General features: G+C 62.3%; 1 protein-coding gene across 5 annotated transcripts in view; it reads left to right on the top strand.

Annotated features, from left to right (window-relative positions):
* Nucleotides 1–4,810: 4,810 nt before the first annotated feature.
* The window catches only part of MACF1 (microtubule actin crosslinking factor 1), a 136,151-nt gene continuing 123,973 nt past the window's right edge, over nucleotides 4,811–16,988 (top strand). For 3 of the 5 annotated variants that reach the window (XM_061480280.1, XM_061480279.1, XM_061480282.1), the window contains exon 1: nucleotides 4,818–5,074. In XM_061480280.1, coding sequence (XP_061336264.1) covers nucleotides 4,855–5,074 — 220 coding nt within the window. In that variant the 5' untranslated portion in view covers nucleotides 4,818–4,854. Of the gene's footprint in view, nucleotides 5,075–9,817; nucleotides 9,992–16,988 lie in introns of those variants that run through there. The other 2 variants (XM_061480274.1, XM_061480276.1) reach the window with 2 other exon arrangements.

Below are 16,988 nucleotides of genomic sequence, written 5' to 3' on the forward strand. Positions count from 1 at the left end.
TCTCAGGCCTTGACCTGCATCTCCTGCAAGTGGGAAGACTCCAGGCACAGCCCCTTGAAGAGCTGCACTGGCAGGTTCCTCCCTTCCCCCATTCCCAGATGGATCCATTGCTCCAGCCCAGATGGGTTCCTTGCGTTGGGGCTGATTCATGCCTGCATGTGGAAACATTCCCCCCGGTTGGGGCAGTGCTGGGGGGGGGGGGGGGGGCAGCAGCCACAATCCCAACTGCAATCCAGGTTGGGATGCTCTGAGCTGGAGGCACATCTGAGCCCCAGGACTGGCTCCTCCCTGCTCCTCCCTTTGCCTGGGATACAGTTGGAATGCTGCCACCCCAGCCCTTGGCTCCGGGGTGGGGGGTTCTTTGCAGCAGGGGTGCCCATGAGGAGGCTTCGGGGAGGGGGAGAGGTCAGCGGGGCTGGGGCTGTGCCCATGGGGGACCCAGGGACCAACGTCACACCCCTGGGAAGCACAGTGTGGGGCTGAGCTGTGCAGGTGCAGAGGGAAGCACCCACATTCCAAAGCTGCCATTCCCATGGGGTTCACCCGAGGATGGGAATTTGGGGAGTGGGAGGTCAAATCTTTGGGACTCTGGGTGCATGCACCCCAACCACTGCAACGGCTCATTAGGGCTGGTGTTAATCACCCTCCCCTTCGGCAGTGGCGTGTTGTGCAGCTTCGCTGTAATGGCTGTGGACACTTGGCCCGTGGCAGCATCCATGGGAAAGGCTGGGAAGGGCAACGCTGCTTTTCCAAGGAGAAGGAGAAAGCTGCAGTGGAGTGATCCAGGCCATGGGGCTGAATCGTCCTGAGTGGCTCTTTAGAGCCATCAAAACCTGATTGTTCTGGCAGAGGCTGTTAAGGCAGGCGGGGATGGCCGGGGCTGGGACCAGCGGGGCTGGCTGCTGGAGTTAAAAGCTCCAGGAGAGATTTCGGCTGATAAAGAGAATAATGAAAGAGCTGCTGAAAACAATCGGATTCCTGGAGAGAGAAAACAGCCACCGCGGCAGGAGCCTGGGCAGCAGCCATGGGGACAGGGCTGAGCATCCTGCCCGCCTTCACACAGAGCAGCCTCTGCTTCCCAGTGTTGATCCCCACGGGGCTGCAGCATCCAAGATCCCGCAGCAGATCCAAGTTTCCAGTTTCCTGGCTGCCTTTTGGTTGGTTTTCTGCACCCGGCTCCCCCATTCCCATTGTCCCATTGCCCTCTGGGAGCAGGAGCTGGGCTCTGAGCGAGTCCCCCTCTCCTGCAGCTGCAGCAGCATGTGCAGCTCCTCTGCCTCGGAGAGGGGGAGCAAACGGCTCTTGGGAGATGAATAATTGATCAAAAGTCAAGGGAAAAGGCACATTCCATCTCTGGGCTTGGGGGGGATTTAACGAGGGACAGAGGATGGATCCTGGATCATTTCCCTGTGCCGCTGCGGGTGCAAAGGGAGACCCCAGGGTCCCACCGTACAGCACAGGAATGGGAGGATGAAACGATTCCGGGAGGTAGGACCTCCACTGCACATCCCCCGTGCCTCCCAGGATAGCAATTCCCATCTCCACAAACCATCGCAGGATCTGAACCCTCATTCACAGCACCAACAATCTGGTGCCACCAGCGCTGGGGGCGGATTCTGGGACACACGTTCCGGGTGTGAAATCCACAGCGGCTGGAGCCGGAGCTGTGTCCCGGCTGCTCCTCGGGGCTCAGCGCAACCGGAATTGGGCTGCTTCGCTCCCAGGGCACCGCGAGGGACGAGGCCGGAGCTGGGCCGTGGTGCCGCGGTGACCAAGGGACGTGTCACCGCCAGCCAGCGCCGGGCGTGCGGTGAGCAGGGTGTGAGGAGCAGCAGTGCTGCCCCGAACGGGGTCACCGGGGAGTCCTGCCCATTGCCCTGCCGAGCGCTGGGGCTGAGCCGCCCAACCCGTCCGGGAGCTCTGGGATGGCGCAGGCAGCGTCTGCTCCTGGGGCACATTCCTCCTCCCAGCACGCCTGAGGCTGCTGCTCCAGCGGGATGAGCCCCTGTGGCTCTTGGGGATGGTGGGATCTGGGACCCACTTGTAGGATCCCAGAGTGTTTGGAGTTGGAAGGGACCTTAAAGCTCCTCCAGCTCCAACTCCTGCCACGGGCGGGGACCCCTTCCACTGGAGCAGCTTGCTCCAAGCCCCTGTGTCCAACCTGGCCTTGAACACTGCCAGGGATGGGGCAGCCACAGCTTCTCTGGGCACTTGAGCACAGCGGTTGCATTTATCCATCAGTGCCAGCTCTGGACTCCACAAGGGTGCACATGAGGGGAGAGAAGACAAAGCTGTGCAGGGGGCAGTGGGGCTGATGCTGGCCCAAGAGAGCACTGGTTTCCAGTATATCCCTTATTTCCACAGTGCCCAGCATTAGCCTGTTCTGGCCACAGCGTTACCGGGGCTCCTGAGCGCCTTGTGCCCTCATCCCAAGCCAGTGCTCACGTCTTTGAGGCCTTGACTCCCACGACTCCCACATCCCAATGACTGAGTGCTTCCTCCTGCTCTGCATTCCCCATGCCTGGATCCGGCCAGGCAGGGCTGCAGGGCAACACGTGCTCCTTTAGAGCCACGTCCCAAGTGTCCACGAGTGTCACCACACCCCGCGCCGTGTCCTGCGCTGCGGCACACCCCGGCGCTGGAGGTGCTCGTGGAAACAGCCGCCGGGAAGCCGGGAGACGCTTTGGGATGAGATCTGAAAACTGGGGGGGGAGAGGTGCCCGTGGGGCTGCCGGGACCCCGGGCGGACCGGGGCGACGAGCTCGGCTCGGCCTGGGGCCGTGGCCCGGCGCAGCCGCTCCCCGGGTCCCGCCGCCGGTGCGGGGAGCTTGGCTGTGCCGTCGGCCGGAGCGGTTTATCCTGCTCCGCTCCTGCGGGGCGGCCGGGGCTGTCCTGCAGCTCCAGCACCCCCGGGGGCTCCTGCTGGTGACCCTGCCTGCACCTCGGCTGCTGCTGGGACTGAGTCGGCTGGGGCTCGGATGCCTCCTGGCCCCGCAGGTGAGGCCCTGGGCAGCGCACGGTGTTCCCAGCACCGCGCTCTGCCCTTTCCAGCCTTTTCCAGGCTCTTTTATCCTGGTCGTGTTCTCCCACCCGCGCCGCGCTCCCTGCACGGCTGCTGGCCCCGATCGATGGTGTTCTCATTACCCTGGGCCTAGAGGGCATCCGGAGGATGGGGTGGAAGGGGAGGTTATGGGGAGGCAATGGGGTGCCCGGGGAAGGGGGCGGGGGGGGAGCCGCTGTGTGGGTTATGGGAGGCTGATGGGTGGTTTGGGGGGGTCCGTGCGCAATGGGGGTGCGGGGTGAGGTAGGGGCAGCCCGGGGAGTGACGGGCACCGGGGTCAGGGAGAGCCGGGGGGGACCCGGGCAGTCGGGTACCGGTGCCCTGCGCTGCGCTGGGCGGGAGGCGGCCGGGACCCCCCCGCCGCTCCGTTGCCGCCCCGGTGGGCAGGGCCGGGGGAGGCGCCGCGGCGGCGGGAGCGCTCGGCGGGGCCGGGAACGGGACCGGGAGCGGCTGCGGGGCCGGGAGCGCCGCGTCCTGCCCGCGCCGAGCCGCCGGGGCCGGGGCCGGGGCCGGGGCTGGAGCATCGGCGGGGGGTGAGCGGGGCCGGGATTGCGGGAGCAGCGGCGCGCACACCGGGAAGGGCGGCGGATGGAGCGGGGATGGGCAGGAGAGGAGCGGGGGATGGAGCGGGGAAAGGCGGCGGATGGGGATAGGGATGGAGCGGGGGGGGGCAGCAGCCGCCGGCTCTGTGCTGGGGCTGCGCGCACCGGACGATGCTCCGGGGGCAGACATAGGACGGCGGGGGGGGGGGGGCGGGCCAGCGCCGTGTGCCCCGCAGCGCCGTGCCCGCACCCGCTGCTCCCGCACCTGCTGCAGCCCCAGCCCCGCACCCCCGGCCCTGCCTCCCCCTGGGGGGCACCGAAACCCTCTTCCCCCCCCCCCCCGGGCCCTCATCCTGCCCCCATCCCCCCCATGCCCCCCAAAAGCAGGGCGAGGGCTGAGCCCCCCTCGGTGTCGGGGCTGCCGGGGAGGGGGGGGGGGGGTTGGGCCGCGGTTCCTTTTTTGCAGCTTTTCAATGGGGGGTGAATGACTCATGGAATCCTTTCTGCCTCCCTCCCGACGGGTTTTTGGGTCTCTTTGTTCCTGTTTTGCCGATTAAAATGATGCTCATCGGGAAGGGCTCGGCGCGATGGAGGCGGCTCCTGTGCCGCCGCGCATCGGTTGTAGGAGTCTCAGTCATTTCATGTGCATTTTTCCTGCTGGAGCTGGAGGACACAATGAGAATGGGTTTAAATATGTCTCACGAAAGGTGCTCATTTCCCAGCGTGTGAACGCGGCGCAGCTCACCCCGGGTGCCACAGAAAACCCGACCATTCCCCCCCCCCCCCCCGCCACCATTAATGGGCTTCCTTAAAGCTATTCCCACTCGGAGAGGGGGAAAATCCTGCAGGTACAAAGGGCAGCGCCGATGCGGTGGCTTCTTGTACTGAGCACAAAGAAACCGAACCCAAAAGGTTGCACTGTGCTTTGTGGGGGTGAGCTGGGGAAGCCAGCGTGAGCATTGGTGGCAGACGGGTGCCTGTGCCATCATCCCTGGGATCCCCACCAGTAAGTGGGGAAACTGAGGCAGCATTGGGGAGCGCCAAGAGCCAACATTCACCTGCCCAAGAAGATGCCTGAGATCACAGGGGCGAGGGTAGAGGCATCTGCGACGGGACGGTCCCTTCTCCATCACCAAGGGTACCGATGGAGCTGTGGTGGGGCCTCACATGCTGTTTCCTCCTCTGCAGGCTGCTGCCCGTGGGGACGTGCTGCCCGTGGCCCTGCCCGCACTGCTGCCCGTGCCCGGGGCCATGTCGTCTTCCGACGAGGAGACCCTGAGCGAGCGGTCGTGCCGGAGCGAGCGGTCGTGCCGCAGCGAGCGCTCCTACCGCAGCGAGCGCTCGGGCAGCCTCTCGCCCTGCCCCGCCGGAGACACCCTGCCCTGGAACCTGCCCCTGCACGAGCAGAGGAAGAGGAAGAGCCAGGACTCGGTGCTGGACCCGGCTGAGAGGGCAGTTGTCAGGGTCGCAGGTAAGGCAGCGCCACGCTGGGGCCCTCCAGGGATGGGCAATGGGGCTTGCCGGACTGCCCCCATGGTGGCTGAGGGTCTGGGGTCGTTGCTGCTGCTCCTTGGGAAGCTGGGCACGGATGGGATGGACACGGACGGGATGCGGGGTAGGGAAGGATGGATGTGGCCAGGGTAAATAGTTCAGCTCTGCGATGGCTTTGTCCTGCCTGGCCCCGGGTTGCTCATACCCTCAGCGCACTGGAGTTAAGGGATGACTGGGCACCTCCAACGCTTGGCTTGGGTGACATTAAAATGCTTAATGAAGGCCTAAATGGCTCCTTGGAGGAACAAAGCCATTGGCCAGGCTCCCGGGAGGAATTTGCCCTAGGAGGTTTGTGACTCCCCCCTTGGCGGATGGAGCTGGAGCTGCTCCTTTGTCATGGTGGTGGTGCCCGTGGGCACCCCCATCATTGGTCATTGGGGTGATCTGTGGTCCCTGCATTGCAGGGGGGACCCTGCCCATGCGATGCCCACCACGGGGGAAGGGACAGGGACAGGAAGGAGAAACAAAGACAGGGATAGCCCTGCCGTGGCTGATGGCTCCTCCGAGCGCCGGTTGACGGGGCTGGCTGTTGTGGTGGGAGGATGGAGAAGCTTTGCTCAAGGTGTTGGCCCCACCACTGGGATTTGCTTCTCCACTCAAGGCAAACGGACACCGGGGGCTTTGGTTTGTGGCTGATGGGTCTGGCCCCTTCTCTTCCTGCTCTGAGGGTCTTTGATCTGCTCCTGCTGGAGCAAACAGGGATTTGGGGCTGTGCCTGTTCTGCTCTGCCCATGGGCAAATGTGCCCCGCACTGGGCTCTGCACCCTGTGGGGGCTCATCCTGGGATCACCAGGGAGCAGGGGACCTGCACCCGGGGCAGGTTGTTCCATCCCAGCTCACGGGCAGCTCGGGGCAGGAAGAACCAGTTGATTCAAATGATGCTTCTCCAAAGCGCTTGGGCTGGGGCTGGGAGAAGCAAACGCACAGGGTGCAGCCGGGCCTATCCAGTGCAGCCACCATGCCCCCCCTGCTCAAGGACCAGCTCTGCCCCCAAAGCCCCATCCCGCTGTGCTGAGCGCTATCCTGTGCCCCAGGGCAGGACCCTGCTGGCACAGCCACATCCCCATCCATGTGCTCCCTGGGATGCCGAGCGCTTGTTGTCACAGTGGCTGTCTCCATCCTATGATTAAAGCCTGGGAGATGTCACCAAACCCGGTCTCACGCAGCTTCCCCATTAAAAATAACTCTGGAGGTGCAGCTCCACGGTGCTGAGCAGGGAAGAAAGAGTTTGGAGACAGTTTTGTGTCACCGGGTTTGAAAACGAGCTGAAATATTGATTCAGATCCTGCATTATTCAGTGGGTCTGTCTGCAGCGTGCAGCTGTCCCGGTGCCTGTCCCCACCATGGGGCTCCAGCACCTGGAATGCTGCTGGTGGGATGTCCCATGGGGAAAGGGCACTGGGAACCCAGAGCTTGGGTTTGGGGGACACATGGGTCTGGGGTGTTCTGTGGGGTCTGGTGGTCTCTGCATCCCTCTGGCCATCAGAGCCAAGGGATGCTGGACATGGTGGTGCTGGTCCCGTAGTGCAGGGGACACCTCGATACCTCTGTGCTGGGCTCCCAGGCAGCCTTTGGAGCCGTGCCCTGCTTTGCTGGCACATCCCTGCAGGCTGTGGCGCAGCGGGGAGCAGGATGGGGGGTGAGAGTCGCTCTGTCCCGCTCCAGCCGCTTGGCAGAGGGTGAGGGTGGTGGCTGGAGGGGCTGGTTAGGAAGAAAAGGCTCTTTGACCCCAAACCTGTTGGCACTCGATCCTGCCGGGGGTCATGGCTGGTGCTGGGGGGTGCTGGGGCAGGAGGGACCGTGGTGGTGGAGAGCCAAGAGCTGTGGCTGGGGCTTGCCAAGGGCTGAGCTTGCTCCCATTGCAAAGGCTCCCGGGAGCCCTTTGTCCCCAGGAGCGTCCTCCGGCGCCTGGCCCAGCGCAGGGACGTGTTCTTCATCCTCGGGACGTGGGAACAAACCTCCTCCTCCTCGGGATGGGGCAGGGTCCCAGCTGCTCTCCCCATGCCCATCATAGGGATTCAGCAGTGCAACAAGGGCCTTACCTTGCAGTGCACCCAGTGCGACCAAAGCACTGCTTCCCACTGTGCCCAGAGCGCTCCAGCTCAGAACTCCCAGTTCATCCCAGCACAGCTCAGTGCAGCCAAACGCATCCCAGTGAGCACAGGGCGCTGCATCCCAGAGCATCCCTGTGCATCCCTGTCCAACCTAGTGCATCCCTGTCCAACCCAGTGCATCCCAGCTCATAAGATCTCTCAGGAGATCCGCAGGGAGCCATTCCCCTCGGCTTGGGAGGGTCTGGGGGAAATTGGGGGTCCCCCCAGTGATTCCAGACATGGCAGAGTGAAGCCTCCCACAGAAATGGGGGCACGGGGGGGGGGGCATCCCCAGGCCAGGACCGCCCTGGTCCATGTTCCCCCCACCAGTGTCCCCCCCCATCCCAAGGGCACCCGAGGTTGGATCCATCCCCCTTCACTCCCGCCCTCCCCGATTTTTGGCCACCACAAGATGCTGCTTTTTCACCCCGTTGCCATGGCAACCGGCGGGCCGGGCTCCCCAGCTGGGTTACCATGACAACGAGAAAAGCCCCATCCTGCTCAGCCCAGACATCAGGAGTCTCCCACTGTCAGCCGGGGACCCCCAAACTCTCCACTGGCACTGCAGGGATGCACTAGGATGCAGTGCCCTCGGCTCATTGGAATGCCCTGAGATGCCAGGGCTGTTCTGGGGTGTGCTGGGATGCTCTGGGATGTGCTCTGATGCACTGGGATACACTGGGAAGCAGAGGGATGTGTTGGGATGCAATGCTCTGGACTCACTGGAATGTGTTTGGCTGCACTGGGCTACACTGTGATGAGCTGGGATGCACTGGGATGTGCTGTGCTGTGCTGAGCTGTGCTGTAGCACCCGGATCACAGTGGGAAGCAGCGCTTTGGCTGCAAAGAGTGCACTGAGAGCACTGGGAGATAATGCCCTTGTTGCAGTGGGATGTGCTGGGATGCACTGGGATGCAGTGCACTGGAATGCACTCGGATGAGCTGGGATGCACTGGGATGAGCTGGGGTGCAGTGCTCTGGGCACAGTGGGAAGCAGTGCTTTGACTGCACAGAGTGCACTGGAAGCACTGGTAGGTAATGCCCTTGTTGCAGTGGGAGGTGCTTGGGATGCAGTGCACTGGAATGCACTGGGATGAGCTGAGATGCAGTGCTCTGAGCACAGTGGGAAGCAGTCCTTTGGTTGCACAGAGTACACTGGGAGCACTGGGAGGTAATGCCCTTGTTGCAGTGGGAGGTGCTGGGATGCGAGGGGATGCACAGGGATGCCGTGCATGCAGTGCACTGGGCTGCACTGAGATGAGCTGGGTTGCACTGGGATGTGCTGGGTTGCCTGGGATGAGCTGGGTTGCACTGGGATGTGCTGGGTTGCACTGGGATGTGCTGGGCTGCACTGGGTTGAGCTGGGATGCAGTGCTCTGAGCACAGTGGGAAGCAGTCCTTTGGCTGCACAGAGTGCACTGGAAGCACTGGTAGGTAATGCCCTTGTTGCAGTGGGAGGTGCTGGGATGCGAGGGGATGCACGGGGATGCTGTGCATGCAGTGCACTGGGCTGCACTGGGCTGCCCTGTGATAAGTTGGGATGCACTAGGATGTGACGAGCTGCACTGGGATGAGCTGGGATGCAGTGCTCTGGGCACAGTGGGAAGCAGTGCTTTGGCTGCACAGAGTGCACTGGGAGCACTGGGAGGTAATGCCCTTGTTGCAGTGGGAGTTGCTGGGATGAGCGGGGATGCACGGAGATGCGCTGGGCTGCACTGTGATGAGCTGGGCTGCACTGGGATGTGCTGAAATACACTGGGCTGAGTGCATGCAGTGCACTGGGCTGCACTGCGATGAGCTGGGCTGCACTGGGATGTGCTGGAATACACTGGGCTGCAGTGCACGCAGTGCACTGGGCTGCACTGTGATGAGCTGGGATGCAGTGCATGCAGTGCGCTGGATGCACTGGGATGCACTGGGCTGCCCTGTGATGAGCTGGGCTGCACTGGGATGTGCTGGAATACACTGGGCTGCAGTGCACGCAGTGCACTGGGCTGCACTGTGATGAGCTGGGATGCAGTGCATGCAGTGCACTGGATGCACTGGGCTGCGCTGTGATGAGCTGGGCTGCACTGGAATACACTGGGCTGCAGTGCATGCAGTGCACTGGGCTGCACTGTGATGAGCTGGGATGCAGTGCATGCAGTGCGCTGGATGCACTGGGATGCGCTGGGGTGCACTGGGATGCAGTGGGATGCGCTGGGGTGCACTGGGATGCAGTGGGATGCACTGCGATGCACTGGGCTGCACTGAGCTGCACTGGGATGCAGTGGGATGCGCTGGGGTGCACTGTGCTGCACTGTGCTGGGCTCACTGTGCTGCAGCACCCGTGTCACCGGGCTCACTGGCAGCCCCGGTCGCCGCCGCGGAGCTCGGCGGGGCAGTGCGGCCCCGGGCTGTCCGCCCGCCAGGAGGCGCTGCAGGGCCGGGGCGGGTGTCAGCGGGCGGGGCCACAGTCAGCGGGGGGCGGAGCCAAACGTTATAGGCGGGGCCTCGGGCTGTGGGCGGAGCCATCCTTAGTGGGCGGGGCTCCCGGCGGTGGGCGGGGCCGCGGGTGGGGCGCGGCGCGGGCGGAAGCGGTGGCGCGCAGACCGGCCCCGTCCGCCGCGCCGGCAGCAGGAGCACCGGGGCCGCCGGCACAAAGGCCGCCATGGCCGGGTACGTGCCGGGGCTGCTCCCGGTCGACCGCAGCCAGGAGAAGGAGTTCGTCCAGGCCTACGAGGACGTGCTGGAGCGCTACAAAGGTACCCGCGGCCGACGGGGCCCGGTGCGGGGCCTGGAGCGAGGCGGGGGCTGAGCCGGTGCACGGCCCTGGGGCGAGGGGGCGGGATGGCCGGGCCCGGCGTTCCCGGTGTCCCCTTGTGTGGGGCCCTCGGGGGTCCCCGGCACCCCAGCGCCCCACGTTCCCTCTCAGAGCACCGCAGCATCCTTCATCCCGGGGGAGGTGTGAGCTGCACGGGAGCCCCTCACCCTGCCCCGGTGTCCCCGCAGCCCCCCGCGGGGCAGTGGCTGGGCAGGGGTAAGGGCTGATGCTGTCCGCGGGCCGTGGCGGTGCCGGTACCGGCGGTGAGTGTGCAGTTTTGATGTCAGCGGCTCTTCTCCAGGACTTGAGTTCCATTCCAGCCTTGGTGTTATTGTTTTTCCCTCCTCGCTGCAGAGGGAGGCTTGTCGTGGAGCCCAGATTCAGCCCCACAGGGCTCTGTCTGCGCGCTCTGGTTTGTGAGCTTAGCAGCCAAGACTCTGTAAAATGCGGATGGCCGAGGCCAGCGGAGCCAGGCGCCCGTTTCCTTTTCCTTTCTGCTTGCGGAGAAAGGGGAATAATGGATTCCCTGGCTCCCTGATTCAGGGGGTGCCACTCAAAGCTCCCAGAGGTGGAAGCACGGCGCGGCCTCGCTCCGCTTTCACAGGGAGAGAGGGGAGGAAAAGCCTCGTCGGGTGCCTTGGGAAAGCGCTGGGTAACGCGGCTCGGGCTCGTCCAAGGACTTGACAAACTTTCCTATTAATAAAAAGCCTTTTGATGTCGCTGGGTCCAGCGTGGAGCCGCGGAGGGGGAGCGGTGCGGCCGGTGCCAGCGCCTGGCAGGGAGGGAGCTGGCGTTTGCAGCGGGGTTTGCTTTGTTCCGCAAGAGGAATTGAAATGACAGTGCTGGATGTGCTGGTCCAGGCGGAGCAGGGCCGGGGTCCCGTCGCCTGCCCCCGGGATGGAGAGGGTTTTAGGTAGTAACGCGGTTTCTACACTGGGTTATAGTGGAGAGCTGGTAGTCGCTTGGAAATACCCCGCTGGGTGCCGTTTGATCTTGTTTGTGGTGTGGGGGAAATGAGTGTTTATATTGGAGCTAAGCTTTCCTCTTTGCCTTCAACCCGTTCCCAGCTCCCGGGACGTCCTACCCAGGCTGCAAGGTGGGGAGCCTGCAGCTCCAGTCGCTGCTGGACGCGTTGCCTCTTCCCTGCTTCCCCCTATTGCAGTGCCTGTCAACAGTTTGGTTTTTCCTGTCCGGAACAAGTTTTCCACTGGCTCGTCCCCTCCCCCTCTTAATCCTGCACGAAATGAAGCGTTTTCACCGAAATGGGGGTGTGGGGACACGAGTGGTGCTGGTGTCGGTGTCTGGCTCGTGGTGGCCACCCTGGACCTGTTGCATCCAGGACCTGGTGCCAGCTCGTGCTGTTGGAGGGCAAGGGGGATGCTTGGTTCAGGGGTTCCAGATGCTCCCTGTGGTTCTGTTGGCTCCACTCTGTTCCTAATGGAAAATAGCCTAAAAAAACCCCACTCAGAGCAGCGTGGCCTCTGCTGTCGAGCAAGCTGGGGCAGGTCTGGAGGCAAGGAGGTGCATGGCACGGGAAGGGTCCTGGAGCAGCATGGTGAGCTCTGATCCTGCCTTTCCTCACCGAGTGGGGGTTCGGCACCTGGCAGAGCCCCGTGATGTGTTTCTTGTTATAAAAGCACCAAAACCACCCACCTGAGGCAGAGTGGAGCTGCCGGGGTGCCGGGTGGGTAGGTGTGCCGCATCGCTGCGGTGCTGGTGCTCACCGGGGTGCTGGCAGAGGAGGAGGAGGATGATGAGGGTTGAATCAGTGCCATGAGCTGCTGTAGGTGCTGCGGGGGCACCCGGCCCTGCTGCTGGTGGGCCTGGTGTTGGGTGATGTGTGATGCTGTGCCCTGGTCCCCAAGGGGTTGGTGGAGCAAGGGAATGGGGGGTGTGTGTGTGTGAATCAGTGTATTGCTCTTTCTTTGTAAGAACAGGGTTACTGAGGAGGGGAAGCAGCTTCTGAGGAGAATATCACATGGTTAAAAGGGTTAAAAGGCATTAAATACATGGTTAATCACATGGTTAAAAGGGTGCTTCAGTACCCTCAAGGGCACAGCATGGGGCAGAGCCTGGTGCCTGCAGCTGAAGGTCTCCAGCACCAAGGCCTTTACCAGTGTGGCCCAGTTAAAGCCAGCGGGCTGGATTCCCAAGGCCTGGCACAGGGCGGCTTCCAGCCCCGCTTGTCTCATCACTGGGTCATGGTGGTGCCGCAGCACATGCCGGGACGTGCCGCCCGGGTGCCAGTGGGATTGACGGCTGGGGTGCCAGTGGAGCCTCTGGGGACCCCGCTGGGTGCTGTTGCTGGGCAGAGGGGGCAGCCCTGCTCCATCCACACAGCACGCTGAGTGGGGCTCAGTGTCCAAGCACTGCTCTCCATTCCCATGGCGTATCCCTCCCATTTTGCTGTCCCTTTGGGAAAGCCGGAGCTGGCCCGTGGAGCCCCTGGCAGCACAAGGGTGCAGGCAGAGCTGCTCAAGTCCTGTAAACATTAACTGATGGATCTCTGTGAAAGGCTTTCCTTTTGGCAATTAACTCTTTCTGGGCTTTGTGGGGAGAATCCTGGAGCTTCAATAGCCCAGAAGCTTTTTCTCATGCTCGGTGCTGTCTCTGCCTCCTCCATGGTGCCCAGCACGTGGCCTGCCTTGTTTGGGCTAGGACAGCACGGTGCCTTGTCACCTTGTTTGAGTGACCTGGCTCCTGTTAGGAAGCGAACCCCCTTCCCAGGGGCTGGAGGAGACCTCGGCCACCTCCTGGTTTCATCCTGCAAGGAGAAATGTCATTCCTGGGCTGTGCTGAGAGGCTGCACGAGGTCTCTGTGGTCTGTGAGAGCATTGATGGGGCTGGTGGCATGATGGTGACTCCTGGCTGTGAGGAGGAAGCCCTTCTTCCTCTTCATCGCCTGCACAAAGGGTGGTCAAGTGCTGCTGTTGGAGTGGAGAGTCCCTGGCTTGAGCAAGCGCAGGGGGAAGCTGGGCTGGGAGCCATGGGGCTTTCCATCATTGCAGCGGATAACACTGATGCACATTGGAGTTGGTGGCTTCCCTGGGGAGCAGAGACAATGGTGGTGGGGGGCTCAAGGAGGTGGCAGGAGCCCGGGGGTGGTCCCGGGGCTGGTGGAGCAGGGGGGAACGTGCTGTTTTGCTCACGTTTGTTTAGGGCTGTGCCTTGTCAGGTGAGAGGATCCACCCGGCCTCGCCCCGCTGCTGCCTTGGGTGCAGTCATCGCCCTCCGCAGCACCCAGCGGCGCCTCGCCAGGAGCCTCCCCCATCCCAGCAGCACCCCTGCTCCCCGAGCCAGCGGCAGCGGCTGCCACGCTCACCCCGTGCCCTGCCCTCGGCTCCTGGGGCCATTGGCTGCTCCTTGCTTCTGGTCCTCCCTGGGGAGCGGTGGTGGTGGGTGCCCATGGGAGGGGGCTGCCTGCATCCCTGGTACTGGGATGTGGTGCTGTGCCGGAAGGCTCTGATCTTGTTTTAGTGTTGGGAAAGGGCCCGTGTCGTTCTCCTGCTCCTCTCAGCACTGCCTGCATTCCTGTCAGAGCCTTTTCTTTCCCAGCTCATGCTTTGGGGTGAGACCGGAGTCTTTGACCTCCGTCTGCTGGTTCCTGGCCAACCTCCTTTCCAGGCTCGTCTTGCTTGTGTCAGCTAAGTTTAGACTGCTCTGGACATACGGTGGCTGATGCCAGCAGCAAGAAACCTCCTAAAGGGAGGAAGAAACCTTCCCTAAAGGGAAGCAGAAGAAGAGCTTTTATTTAAATGTAAAGTGTTTAAACACTGTTGTTTGAATACCAGGGTGATAAATCCCTTTCTGTGCACCTAAACCACATACGTGCGGGCTGTGGAAGCAGCAGGCACCTCAGTTCCCAGTTCCTCCTGTCTTGGCGCAGGGAGAAGCAGCACCGGCGCTCAGGGTGGGTGTGAAGAAGTTGCTCTGTATTGGGGCTGCTGGATACGGCTCCATCTCTTGTGCTCAGAGGTCATGGGCTCAGCCGAGCTGGTTCCTGCACGGGGCAGTGTTTCGCCACCAGCCAGAGCACAGGGGCTGGGACAAGCATGGGACAGCCGGGAGCGTGCACCAAGTGATGCCGGGAAGCAGCGTGGCTCTTCCCGGGGCTTCCATGGAGGCTCTAGAAGTGCTCCTGCTCTTGGAGCTCAAATCCAGCCCTTCTCTGCTCCTCTCTGTGCCTTGGCCATGCCCAGGGTGTTGGTCGCTGCCTCGGGAGGCTCTGTGGTGTGGACAGATCCTGGCAATGCCAGCTCGGTTTTCCAGGGTGGATGAGGCAATCGGTGCCCGCGGGGCGAGGCGGTGCTGTGGTGGCTGCAATGGCACGTGGCACACCAAGAGCTGGGTCATGGTGGCAGCCCTGATTTCTGGGGCTGGAGGTGACCATCAGCCATGATGTTCCCCTACCTGGTGGTGCAGAGCCAGCCTTCATGCATCCATGAAGGATGGACCTGGAACCGGCTCCTCTCCACACCCCGACTGGTTGCTCACACCTTTGCCATTCCGTGACTGCGGGTGGGGTGGGAACCAGTGGAGCTGGTGGTGGTGGGAGAACAGGGCTGGAGGCAGGATGCTGCTGTCTCCATCCAGCATGGGGAGGAGAGCTGCTTTTGCCTCCTGTCTGCAGGTGCTGCACGTGCCGCAGCGTGGTCCCCTGCCCGGGCATCCCGCATCCCGAGGGCCAGGTTTGCTGCGTCCTTGCTGGATGCTGACCTTGGGCTCCCCCTTCTTCTTCCAGACCCTCTCGAGGCTTGCTGGAAGCTCCAGATTTAACATCTCAGTGCTGCCCTTGTCCTGGGGGTCAGGGCCCACTGCTGGGCTTTGGAGGTGTTCAAGCAGCCTCCAGCTCAGAGAGGGAGGCCGCCAAGGAGGTCTCCTGCATGGTGGGGTCTGCAAAGCATGGAGGATGCTTGTGAATAAGCTGGAAAGTTTCATTTCCAAGCTCATGGCATGGTGTTTGTGTGTTTGGATGCATCCCACCCACCCTGGGGAGCGGGAAGGGGGATCCTGCAGCATCACCTTCCCAAGGAGGAGATGTGTGGGGGGAGCTTGGCTGATCCGATTTGGGGGATGTCTGGCTATGGGCACAGTAAAATGAGTCCTCGGAGCTGATCTGTGTGCTCTGCCTCTGAGATAGATAAGCCCAGCGATTCCTAGAAGAGGGAAAGCGGGGAGGGCTGTTGGGCAAGATGGTTTGGGAGATTTGGGATAGGAAGCGGGATGCTGATCCCGGAGCAGAGCTGGCAGAATGGGCCAGGGCTCCCTCTTGACAGGGGTGCTGATGGGAGCCTGGGTGTGTTGGTGACACAAGTTGGGCTGTAGGCTGGGGGAATGTGCCTTGTGTTCAGAATCATAGAACAGTTTGGGTTGGAAAGGACCTTAAGATCATCCAGTTCCAACCCCCCTGCCATGGGCAGGGACACCTCACACTAAACCAGGTCACCCATGTACCCAGTGCTGCAGGCTCAGCCTGGCAGTGCCCCTGTCACCCCCATTCAGCGGTGACCTGGACTGTGGGTTCTGGCTGCCTGCTGCCAAGCCACAGTCACGTTATTGCTGTCATTTCCCTGTGTGTTTCCATCTCTCATTTCCTGCTTGACCCTGTTTCCCTCCCGTGAATCCCAACCTGCGGCGTGCTCCGGGGGCCGGTTCTGTGCCCGTGTTTGTCTCTCTCTTTAACCCGTGCTGGGGAAGCTTTGCCAGTGCCCCAGGGGTGATGGGTGCTTTGTTCTGCACCTCTATGGCACATGGGGTGGTCTCCTCCTCTCCCAGCATCTGCTTTCGCCCACCTTGAGCTGTGCTGCGTCCTGGCACAGTTGGGGCCAGAGCCAGCTCTGTCCCATCCTGCCCCTATCCCCTTGCTCTGCCCTTGCTGTCTCCCACCCAGCATCCCATGGAGCCGTGCCCTGATCCCAGTGGGATGTTTGTGCTGACTTCTGCTTGTGTCAAATAAGGGCATCACCTCTATCTTGGGTTATATTAATTGCTCTTTGGGTCCGTTGTGGCCTTTCAGAAGTGCTTTTGCCAGCAGCTTATTTTCCCCTGCAGGAAACTGTACACAAGGGCTCCCATGGCTGCGAGATTCATGTTGACCTTGGGCAGTTTTGCTATAAGAGCTGGAGTCCTGGTAAAACTATCCAGTGGGAGCAGCTCCTTTCCCTGTGGAGCAGGCCCTGCACTGCACATGGTGCCCTGCCAGCTAATGAACATGAATTAGCAGCCCCTGCACCATTCCAGCACCATTCAGCTGACAGAGGATCGCTATGAGTGATGCTGGGGACAGCTGGTGTGGCCATGGACACCACCATGGCCCTGCTGGGGGCTCGCTGCATGGTGCGAGGGTCTCCTAAAATAAGAGCATCCCACATCCCAGGCTTTGTCCCGCTGCTCCCGTGGGTCATGTGTGTGTCCTGGCTCTGCCAGCATCCTTGGCATGGTGTGATCACACCTCTGTTCCAGTGCTGGTGGTGGTGATGGTGCCCCCCATCACTTGTGTGCACAGAGGGGAGCAAACCCTGCTGTGGGGCTCTGTCCCGGGGTGATGGCCATGGGGACAGCCGTGGCGCAGGAGGTTTTATGGCAGGCAGCTCCAGACGCTGCACGTGGGGATATTTCATCCCCACCGGCTGTTTGGGATGCTTCTCGTTCCTGCTGCTGAGGGCAGTTGCTGTGCTGGGAGACGCTGGATTCCTCGGGTGCGGAGGGGCCATCCCGGGAGCTGGGTGCTCCCCCCCCATCCCCGATCCTCCCTGCTCTGGGGATTCCTGGCATTCCTGATGAGGAGAGGGAGCCGGGATGCTTTTGGATGGGGTCGGGTGGTGTCAGACCTTAAACCTCTTGGGATGGGAGGAGGGAAGTGCCCGTCTCCCTGTGGTGCCAGGCTGGTTCTGACACCACTGCCCTGGTGTTGGATGGCACATTAGGGAGTGAGGCAG

The sequence above is a fragment of the Pezoporus flaviventris genome, unplaced genomic scaffold (assembly GCF_033815535.1).
Source record: "Pezoporus flaviventris isolate CSIRO_AGI_PZ_B2104156 unplaced genomic scaffold, CSIRO_AGI_Pfla_v1 ptg000176l, whole genome shotgun sequence".
Taxonomy (NCBI): domain Eukaryota; kingdom Metazoa; phylum Chordata; class Aves; order Psittaciformes; family Psittacidae; genus Pezoporus; species Pezoporus flaviventris.